Source organism: Protobothrops mucrosquamatus, unplaced genomic scaffold (assembly GCF_001527695.2).
Source record: "Protobothrops mucrosquamatus isolate PMUCROS unplaced genomic scaffold, P.Mucros_1.0 scaffold3539, whole genome shotgun sequence".
NCBI lineage: Eukaryota > Metazoa > Chordata > Lepidosauria > Squamata > Viperidae > Protobothrops > Protobothrops mucrosquamatus.
Window position 1 is genome coordinate 83,161 of NW_015389507.1, and position 11,498 is coordinate 94,658.

The 11,498-nt window shown below is 41.7% G+C and overlaps 1 protein-coding gene across 1 annotated transcript in view; it reads left to right on the forward strand.

Moving 5' to 3' along the window:
• LOC107297811 (probable E3 ubiquitin-protein ligase MID2) overlaps positions 1-9,871 on the forward strand; it is a gene marked incomplete at its 3' end in the record, with an annotated part of 59,144 nt that extends 49,273 nt beyond the window's left edge. The window contains exon 2 of the mRNA XM_015827174.1: positions 9,776-9,871. Within this exon, the coding sequence (XP_015682660.1) occupies positions 9,776-9,871 (96 nt within the window). The remainder of the gene's footprint in view (positions 1-9,775) is intronic.
• Between the last annotated feature and the right edge of the window lie 1,627 nt (positions 9,872-11,498).

Consider the following 11,498-nt stretch of genomic DNA (forward strand, 5'->3'; position numbering starts at 1 on the left):
TCACCTACATCGTCCATATAGGACGACTCGGGAACTCAACTCCTACCCCGGGCAGCTCACCTATCCCCTTATGCCCAGGGGAAAGGTATCAAGCCGTTTGACAGCTGATGCTAGCTGTCAAACCGGCTTTTACGCGAAACAGGCGGGAGGCAGCAAACAGCTGCGACCGACGAAGACGCCTGCCACCGGAAGTCCCCCATAATCTTGATTCAAGAATACCGGCATCGGGTTGGACTAGATGACCTCCAAGGTCCCTTCCAACTTTATTATTATTATTATTATTATTATTATTATTATTATTATTATTATTATTATTATTATTATTATTATTATTATTATTATTATTATTATTATTATTATTATTTTGGATCTAGAAACCCTTTTCCAGGCTTGAGAGCTATCCTTGGCTCTCTTCTGCTCTCTCTGCTCTGTTGCTGTTGCTGTGAGCCCAGAGGCTGTGCTGGACTGGGAATAAAATTTAATCTAAGTTTATTTACTGCAGTGCTTACTTATTTATAAAGTTTTCTCCCCATGCTTTCAGAGGAGCATGCATTTCTGAGTTGTACTTTTTTTCAATAAAAAAGAGGCTTGGAAGCTCCCCCCCTCCCCCAATGATGGCATGCAGTGGGCCACCCGTGGACATGGTCTCTTTGTCCTTAACATCTTCATTTAAAAGGGTTGCGGGGGTAGCATCTCCTGTGAATATGCCTTCTCTAAGATCAGGCAGAGAGACAGAGAAGCCATCGTTTCCAACATAGCTGTTGACCCAAGTTTTATTTTTCAGCTATCCGTCACAAAACAGCATCCGCAGCCCCCAGAGGACAGAGATTAATTGGGCCAGTGTAACATATTTTGTTTTGTCTTTGGATGCTGTAGAATTATCTCCCTGGAGCATGGGGGGGGGGAAAGCCAATGTTGAACAGGAAAGCTGTGGAATTGAAGGCAAAAAGATGCCCTTTTGAGCATGTGGGGCCACTCAAGAGACCATTTTCTCCTAATTCCATGAAAGAGCTGTAAATGGTCCTGGGTTGCACAGCCAGTCACCCTTCACAGTTGCAACGGGAGCACAGAGAAGATGCATTTCAAAATTACAATCTGGATCTAGCACTTAGCAATAGCACTTAGACTTATATGCCGCTTCACAATGCTTTACAGCCCTCTCTAAGCAGTTTACAGAGTCAGGCTATTGCCCCATAAAAACCTGGGTCCCCAAGAACGTTATGACTCCAGGCTGATTCCTCTCTTGACTCCATCCCCCGGCTCTGCCTGTACGTCCCCTAAAACCTCTGGGAGATCCCACCCCAAAGGTGTGGTTACAGGTGAGAATTCTTATTTTCCTTCTCCCCCTAAACTTGGGGGCCTTTTTCTAAGTTCCCCGAGGCAGCTAATGAAAGCAGCAAATGATGGCTTTGGGTTTGGTTTTTTACCGGGACAAAAAAAGCATCATTATCGAGACTGAAGTTTATCGTCATTTGGCAGTCTTCCAAGAAGCTGGAAAACCTGCCGTGGCAGCAGAGAAGAAGGAGAAGGTTAGAAAAAGCCTTGTCAGACTGACCCCCCCCTTCCACCTGTGCCATTCAGATGCAGCCAAGATCAATATGTAATTTTTGCTGCTGATCATTCGGATAGGAGAACGGGAGAGGGCGGGAATCGCCTGGCAACAATTTCCCAATGAAGAAAGATGTGAAAGGATGCTAAGGAGAATGGCTTAGTTCTCTGCCGTGTAAGGAAGAGAGAGATTGTCCTTCTGCGTTTGGGGACCTGCTCTATCTAATTCTCCGAGCCCATCTGTTTTCCACGACATTGTTTGGGGAATTGTGTGGTTAATTAGCCACATGTTCCAGTGAGGAAGGCAGGCACTGCTGTCAGTGGGACAGGAAAAGCTCGAGGTCCTTCCTCCTGGTAAATCTGAGCCTCAAATAATAATAATAATAATAATAATAATAATAATAATAATAATAATAATAATAATAATAATAATAATAATAATAATAATAATAATAATATCATCGCAGGATGGAAGCAGTTCCCAGTAAGGCCGCCTTTTGCAATTGACTAATAGCAAATTTGTCAGTGCCAGTGGTGATCCAGTCTGAACATCTGGCTGACTGTGCGATGATCAATAATAATAATAATAATAATAATAATAATAATAATAATAATAATAATAATAATAATAATAATAATAATAATAATAATAATATCATCGCAGGATGGAAGCAGTTCTCAGTAAGGCCGCCTTTTGCAATTGACTAATAGTGAATTTGTCAATACCAATGGTGATCCAGTCTGAACATCTGGCTGACTGTGCGATGATTAATAATAATAATAATAATAATAATAATAATAATAATAATAATAATAATAATAATAATGATGATGATGATGATGATGTTGGAAGGGACCTTGGAGGTCATCGAGTCCAACCCCCTGCTCAGGCAGGAGACCCTATACCATTTCGGACAAATGGCTGTCCAGTCTCTTCTTAAAAACTTCCAGTGTTGGAGCATTCACCGCTTCTGGAAGCAGGTTGTTCCACTGGTTAATTGTTCTAACTGTCAGGAAGTTTCTCCTTAGTTCTAGGTTGCTTCTCTCCTTGATCAGTTTCCATCCAGTTGCTTCTTGTCCTGCCTTCAGGCGCTGCTTTGGAGAATAGCGAGGCGACATCTGAAAACAATTTCATCTTCTGCTTAATTTCTCCAAGTTCTTCCTGTTACGGAAAATGGCTTCCGTTTGAATCTCGTTTGGGATTTTTCACTCATCTGACTCATATTTCTACCTTTCTTTTATGGGTACAGGTTTAGGGTGCCCCATTTGGCACCCAGTGCATGTAGATCCTCTGTTTCCTCTTAGAAATTTTACACAGCAGCTCGGCTGAGGTTGCGCAATATCTAAGTTACAACCATAGCTTGAAAAAAAATTGGCTATTTCTTAGACATAGAACATTTTCTCTAGTATTTCAGCAAACACATTTCTAATAACATTGAGATAGGCAAGAGGACACCTGCAACCTTTTAAAGAAATGGATGTATCTTCAGGGAGAAGATGGCCCAATAGGTATCCTGGTGATATATCCTGTCAAGCACGGGAAATCAGGAGTCCTGGCAGTTCAAATGAATATATAGGTTCATTGCAAGTTTAAGCTCTCTACAAGAATCTGAACTACTAACGGTCAAAGCAAATTGGCAGCAAGTAAGAGTCAACGGAATTCAAGGTGATCTGGACTTAGATCTCTTGTGGGCACAAAGGGATTGGAGACTGATGACATGTTTAATCCCTCCTTCGGTCTCAGCCTGGTCACCTGCTACACATCCATTTTTCCCCCCAAACTATTTTTAAGCTCTGTAAAGTTTCAACTGAGCCTGGAAGCATCTCAACAATCTATGGATGTTCTTGGCAATAATGCTTAGTTTAGTACATCTGCAGTAGACAGCAACACCTAACAAAACTTGGTTGATCTCCAAAAATAAGGACAGTTGGACTTGGATGGGAGACCAAGAAATCTTGGCAGGGAAATTAAAAACAGTCTTGGAAGACTGCAGTGGCATTTTTTTTTTCATACAATATTGTGGCCCAGAAATCTATAAGAATGTCCCCTTCCTAGAGACTTTACCTTCTTCTTAAGTCCTGAGTAGGTCCTGTTTTTTCTTTCCACAAAAACTCTTAATGCATCCTGAGAATGCTTTTTTTTTCTCTTTTTGCTTCCGCTAAGCATGCAGAAAAATGCTTCACAAAGCTCAGTCCTGAATACTCAAAATCCCTTCAGGCAGTCTACCACGCCCTACCTAAAATAATGAGATTTAAGAAATAGATATCAGTTATTTTAAAAACAAAATTGCCTTCGGGCATACTGGAACCATGCTTCTGAGCTTTTATCTGCAATCAAGTGAACCGGGACCTTTCAAANTTCTTCTTCTTCTTCTTCTTCTTCTTCTTCTTCTTCTTCTTCTTCTTCTTCTTCTTCTTCTTCTTCTTCTTCTTCTTCTTCTTCTTCTTCTTCTTCTTCTTCTTCTTCTTCTTCTTCTTCTTCTTCTTCTTCTTCTTCTTCTTCTTCTTCTTCTCCTTCTCCTTCTCCTCCTCCTCCTCCTCCTCCTCCTCCTCCTTCTCCTTCTCCTTCTCCTTCTCCTTCTCCTTCTCCTTCTTCTTTTAAAGAAAGAAATGTCTGGAAGAATATTAGCATCAAAGCAATAGGAATTGACAGTTCTGATAAGAGATGCTTATGGAATTCAGTCCTGGTAAAATCTGATATGAACTGACTTACATCTCTTGAACTGTTTTATAGATGCATGATGATCCTTGGGTTTTTCTCTTTTTGGCTTGGCTTAAAAACAAATCCCAGAATACTTTCATGAAAGCCTGTAATATAGAGATGATGCCTTATTGATGTTCTGTTAAGTTTCTTGTTATTTTTTAAAAAATAACCCATCGGTTTGTATATGAACTGAGTGGACTTCTGGATAAAAAGTAAAATAGAGATAGGTATTGGATAAAAGTTGCAGAAGTTACAGAATTGACCAAGTCTGCTGTCCATTGTGCTGATGTGGATCCCAGCATTCCAGCTGTTATGGCCTTTTGAGTCAGAATAACAGTGTTGGAAGGGACCTTGGAGGTCTTCTAGTTCAACCCCCTGCTCAGACAGGAGACCCTATACCATGGGTAGGCAACCTCGGCTCTTTTATGACTCATGGACTTCAATTCCCATAGCTGACTCAGGAATTCTGGGAGTTGAAGTCCATGAGTCATAAAAAGCCGAGGTTGCCTACCCCTGCCCTATACCATTTCAGACAAATGGTTGTCCAGTCTCTTCTTAAAAACTTCATGTGTTGGAGCACCCACAGCTTCCGAAGGCAAGCCATTCATCCCACTGATTAATTGTTCTCACTGTTAGGAAATTTCTCCTTGTTTCTAGGTTGGTTCTCTCCTTGATTAGTCTCCATCCGTTTTTTCTTGTCCTGCCTTTAAGTGCTTTGGAGAATAAATTGACCCCTATGAGTCAATCTTGATTCCTGACGACCACATGATAGGCCCATGCAGTTTTCTTGTTAACATTTTTGGAAGTGATGTCCCATTGCCTTTTTCTGGAATGTTTTTCAAATTCCCAGTTTAGGGGATCAGATAGACTGATCTAAACTCACCCAGCTGGTTTCCATACCTAAAGGAGAATTAGAACCTGGATCTGTTCACTCCCAGTCCAGCTCCTTAACCATTACATCATACTGGTCCCCTTCACTTTGACTTACAATTTTTGTATTAAGGATTTTGATTACAGTAGTAAAAACCAAAAGAAGTAGACTTAAAGAAAAAAGATTAGTAAGAAAGAATAAATAAATTCCTTCTACATAGAACCTTTAATTCCTTCTAGTGTCCAGTTTCTAAAATAATAAAGTCACTTATGTTTGTTATGAGCCAAGATAGCCAAAATAACTCTGATTCCCATGAAAAGCTATTTTTTTCTATGGTTAATTCCAAAATCATATAATAAAAGTCAATATTCCCAAATGTAACTGGAACCCTTAAACCATCTGTAATCTTCTTAGATAAAAATATTATTTAGGGGCTTTGTTGTTTATTTTAAAACCTTTAAGTTCTTAAGCTTGTAATGATTTTTTTTTCTTTTTTTCAGAATTGAAGCTAAACTCATCTGGCAACTTTTCAAACTTGTCACACCAAAAGTCTCTTAACAGTTTTAAGATGGTTAATAGACAATTTTGAAAAGTGAGACTTGGAAAATAATGTCTTTTAAAAGGCTCCACCCAGTTGCAAACGAGGTGGCTAATCCCCTTGTCTCCCAATGAGGAGCCGCTGTCTGGAGCACATTGGGCAATCTCCTGTCCTCTCCTTATCCAGAAAGGTTCTGGAGAACTGGTTTATTCACTGGTTCTTTGGTCTTTCCCAAGGCTGTTCGTTCTGAGACATTTTCAGTTTGCCATGCCTTCCCTAGAAGTCTCAGCTTCCTCCACTTTTCCTGGAGTTTAATAAATACAGACCACGACAAATAAGTGTCACGGTTCTTAAAGTTTCTCTCCGTTAGGCATTGCTCAAAGCAGTGTTTCTGAACCTCCACAGTTTGGAGATGTGTGGACTTCAATTCCCAGAATTCCCCAGCCAGTGCACTTCAACTCCCAGAATTCCCTAACCAGTATGCATGAATTCTGGAAGTCTATTTAATTGTTTATTAAATGTACACATTGCCCATCTTGCCAAGAGGCAACTCTAGGCAGCTACAGTGGAAGGAAGTCCACCTGCTAGGAGTTGTAGTCCACATCTCTTCAAGCCTCTGAGGTTGAGCACAATATAGAAACAGCTTATCAATCAATCAATCAATCAATCAATCAAATTCATCCATCCATCCATCCATCAAATAATGGCTCCAGGAGTTTTCAGCTTTCTTTCAGAGACCTATCAGTGGCAGGGAAACCTATACACAAGTCAATCACTAGACTTGGGATTGTCTAGAACAATGATGGCGAACCTTTTAGAGACCGAGTGCCCAAACTGCAACCCAAAACCCATTTATGCATCGTCGAGTGCTGGGTGGGTGTGGCCCATTGGCTGGGTGTGGCCCATTGGGTGGGCATGGCCCATTGGGTGGGCATGGCTGCGGTGGTAATGGCAGACTGGGTGGGACTAAAAAGTACAATCAATCAATTCCAACTTTGCATGATCTTTTTTTTTCCCCAAGAAGTTGAAGTTGATTGATTGATTGAACCTTTTTTTTTTTTTTGCACACGGCGGCGGAGGCCTAAAGCGAAAAGGTTTTATAAAACCCAGCTGAAGGCCTAGGACTGGGGCGACGGCTCGCGTGCCCACAGAGAGGGCTCTGAGTGCCGCCTCTAGCACCCATGCCATAGGTTCGCCACCATTGGTCTAGAATGTAATTTGGTTATGACCACATATTCTCACTTGAAGCAGGAAAAAAAAGAGAATTCCTTTATTTGAGATGCCCACAACAGAAATCAGAGACCTTGGCGATTTGTGTAAAACACATTGGCATCTCTAGTCCACTTTGGGAAGATTTCTGTGAATTGATGTTCTGCATAAAATGCTCCTTTAGAAAACAGAAACATGTATTAAGTTGTCTGGGTGGAAAAACTGGTTCCTTGCTGAGAGCAGTCCCGCACATTTCTACACACGTCTGGCAACTCGCTTGCGAGAGAAATCTCCTCACTAATTTTCCTTCATTAGCTGCATTAAAGAGAATCTGCCTCATTTCCAAGCTTGAAAATTTTAAGCTGCCAAACTGGCAAGTGGGAGATAATTAGTGAATGAAACGCTCTCTGTTTTTAGCCGAATTATGGCCTTAATAGCAGTGAGTTGCAAGTAAACATGATAGCAAAGGATAGTAATCAGCTGGTTTGCATTGGTTTGTTTAGATCCTGTTTAGTGAAGATAGGGGAAGTTAATTAATTAAATTTCATTAATACCACTCTGGGTAAGTAGTCCAGATACCGGCCATCCTCAACTTACAACCAAAATTGTGACTAACATTTCGGCTGCTAGCAAGGCTGTTAAGTGCTTTTATAGGAATGATAGCAGTTGCAAAAGCCAGCATTCAAAAAATGGGCGATTGAGGATATGTGTGACAAAACTGTCCCATACAACAGGGCTTTTCAACCAGTGGTACGGGTACCACCTGTGGTACATTGGCACCTGGCTGGTGGTACGCGACCATCCTAGAAAAGTGGTAGCGGGGGAGGGGAATGAGAGCGCCATCAGGCGGGCAGGCAGGTGTCTTGCTTGGCTGTGCCTTGGGGGGCACTTTTTTCAGTGCCATTGTAACTTCGAACTGTTGTAAGTCGAGGACTACCTGTACTTTATCACTTTTTTCCTTTTTTTTTTTTTTGGTCATCAAGTTTTTGACACCTTGCTGGGCGACTGGTGGTACTCGGATATTGCCATATCTTAAAAGTGGTACAATGGGTGAAAAGGTTGAAAAGCCCTGCCATACAACTTTGGATCAACTGGCATCTTTGTGATATCAAATTACCGTTTAATAATACATAAAGAAAAAAAGACGAAGAAGAAGAAGAAGAAGAAAAGAATTGGCTTGTGGCAGCCCGAGCTTTCCTAGGTCACAGGGGAAATAAATGAAGTTAGCAAAGTGAAAACGGAAAGCGAGATTGCCGTAGTAGCACAAACTATATTTATTTTCCTGTTTAATACATACTAAATGGAGAAAGCCGAGATGCAAAGTCCACACGCTCTGGTCGCTTGTGGGGGCGAGGAGAGGAATAACATTGCCGTTTGAATATTTACTGATGCAGCAAACCGTGAATGCCGAGCAATTTCTGCGGCAACAAATGGGAGACCATTATTAGTATTGGGTGTTTTTTTTTTCTCCTGGAGGAATAGAGTTGCACATGAATCTTTTTTTTTAAATAAAGGAACACCAGTAAGTTGGGCTAAGCAGCTTCTGAGTTCTTCTGTTTTAGTCTTTTAAGATAAGATAAGATAAGATAAGATAAGATAAGATAAGATAAGATAAGATAAGATAAGATAAGATAAGATAAGATAAGATAAGATAAGATAAGATAAGATAAGATAAGATAAGATAGATAAGATAACCTATATTGTCATTTTTTTTACTGTGGGCACAACAGCACACATCAAAAATGAAATTTGGTTGCCCCCTCTTAAAGTTTGATCTTTTGATCTTTTTCGTTGTGGTGGGGGCGTCTGGAAGCCTTTCAGCCTCCCCCCAAGGGTGTTTTTTTCAGAGGACTTTCTTTGTTTTTGCTTGAAGACGTTTCGCTTCTCGCCCAAGAAGCTTCTTCAGTTCTGGCTGAATGTTGGGAAATGGAAGGACTTATATTCCTTGCAGTCATCTGCAAGAGAGAGTTGAGGCCACTCGGGGATTTATCGGTGTGCTCAGGGTCACCTGAATCAGAGTGCAAAAAGGGGGTTGAACCTTCTTGGAACTGAGGATGCTTCTTGGGATGAGCCGTGAAACGTCTTCAAGAAAAAAACAACAACAAGAAAGTCCATTTGTCGTTTGAAAAAGCACCTTGGGGACAACCATGACCTGGATGACTGAGAATCGCCACAGACTTTAAGCTTCTCCTTGCCCAGTTTGTTTTAATGACCATTTTGGGCTGTTCGATCCCTTAGGTCAGGGGTGTGACCATTCCTGTGGCTTTTAAGGGTTGGCCCAGGCTTTGTCTAGTGTGCAAAAATGGAAAGGGGCAACTCGTCACGGCCAACACGCCATGGCCAACTATTTTAATTTTTGTCATTCATATTTCATTTTGTCCCTCTTTTGCATTTTGCATCCTTCCTTTAATGATTCTATTCCACCTTTTCTTCAATACTATGTAATGTTTGTCCCATGGCAAATTGTCCCTTAGGAAGTTGGTCATGGTAAATTGGTTGAGTGAGTTGTCCTAGACCAGGGGTGGGCAACCTTGGCTCTTTTATGACTCGTGGACTTCAACTCCCAGAATTCCTGAGCCAGCCATGGCTCAGAGCCAGGCGGAGCCAGGCGGAGGCGTCAAGTGGGGCATCACTTTAGAATCTCTACATAGTCAACGAGGACAAAGTCCAACCCCTCTTGAACGCCGATGATCCTATGTAGTTTTACCCAGGTGCAAACGGTTAGTCGGAGAAGATTCCAGTAGATAGGCTGGAGCAATAAATTTTGAACCTTCACATGTGGACCTGGCCATTTGAATGCTTAGGAAACTTTGGCTAGCTTTATCCAGTCTCTGTGGCCTGTTGATATTTATTCTTTGTCGTTTTTTTGTTTCCTTTGTCTCCCCTTTTCTTTCGGTGCTGGCAGCAAACTTTGGAGATGAACCTCACCAACTTGGTGAAACGCAATAGTGAGCTAGAAAACCAGATGGCCAAACTGATACAGATCTGTCAGCAGGTGGAGGTACGTGTTTGTGGTGGCGGTGAGGGTATGCTGGTACTCTGTGTCTGGATGGGGTGGGAGAGCAGGTGGTATGTGTGTGTGGAAATGGGGGGGGAAGGAGGAGGAGGAGGAGGAGGAGGAGGATATTGATCATGACCATGATGATGATGACGATGATGACAACGATTCTTCTCTGGCCAAGTATTTTTGAAAGTCTTTGGTTGGGTTCATACATACTGCCAAGTTGAGCTAATTGGGGTTGTGCGTGTTTGACCATGTGTGCTTTTAGTATGATGCGATGTTAGGCCATACTATGGTTTTACCTACTTAAGGAAAACAAAATGTAGGAACACAGTAGCCGTGTTTTGTCAACCCAACTGAATTTAAACGCACGTATCTAGTTCTGTGGTCTTCAAGGATACCAAACATTTCTATTTAGTGCTCTCAAGGCTGCCTTCTTTTCCACCCCTCAAATTTCCTATGCACCCCACAATCCTCACCTTTCACTCTCTGAAAACCAGATGCTGCTTCCCCCCCCACTGGTTTCTCTGAAGCAAGAAGACCGGAGTCACCCTAATCATGGAGATTTCACTCAGTGTATTGGAATAGCAAGGCAGAAATAGCCTGCCTTACTGCTTCCAAATGCAGAACAATTAATAGTGAATTATCTCAGTGCTTTGTTTACCAAGGCAATGCCCAGGGAGAAGCCACAGCAATTAGTTTCTTCTTAATGGCTTATTGATGTTCAGTTACTAAATTAAGAAGTGGTTCCTTGAACAAGATGCCACTTCTTTTTTTTTAATAATGGAAATAAAAAACATGACTTAGGACAGTGGAAAACCAATTCAATATGTTGTTCAGCTTCCATTTCTCAGGGGAATCCGCCTCCTCTTGTCATCTACCTGCCACCAGCCTCATTCTCTCATACAATTCCTTTCCAGCCCTATTTCCCATAGACACTTTAATTCTTGTGAATGGAATACGTGTCCATATACGTGTCCAGATATACGTGTCTCAGGACAATGTTGCAAGATCCAATCTGAGTCCGTCACTGAGGTTTACTCTTCCAAGCTTCCAGACTTCATACATCCTCAGCGTGTATGGACATTCTAAAGAGTAAGACGTTTGGAAGAATAAACCTCTAGTCCCGGTGTACCGACTCAGATTGGATCCTGCAACTTCAATTCTCATTCTAACCCAGCTGCAGGGAAGAAGGGGTAGAGGTCCAGTGTTAAGGTCAAAGACCCCCCCCCCCCTCTTTTCCCTTTGTGCTTTCTCTTTGGAGGAAGCTCTAGAAAACCATGAGAGAGAAGATCGTGGGCAACAAAGTGTTCCTAGAAGCCATGAGATGGAATCATTAGACTTTAAGTATCGGTCAAGTGAAAGACTGGTCATCTAAGGAAGGAAACAACTTAAGAGTAATGGACTACCCATGAGAAAAGCTTTTCTCATGAGGAGAAGCACTCCAAGGCAAGCTGAGTGGACTTTTTGTTTCCAGGATTTCATTGGCTGGAAAAAGATGTTTGCCAGTTATCAATTGGCTGGATTTTGTTGATTAATAATAGAGTTAGAAACGGCCTTGGTTGAAGAATTAACATGGAGGAGAAAGTGCAGATTACATTGGCAGTTTGGCCAGACAGGAAGAAAA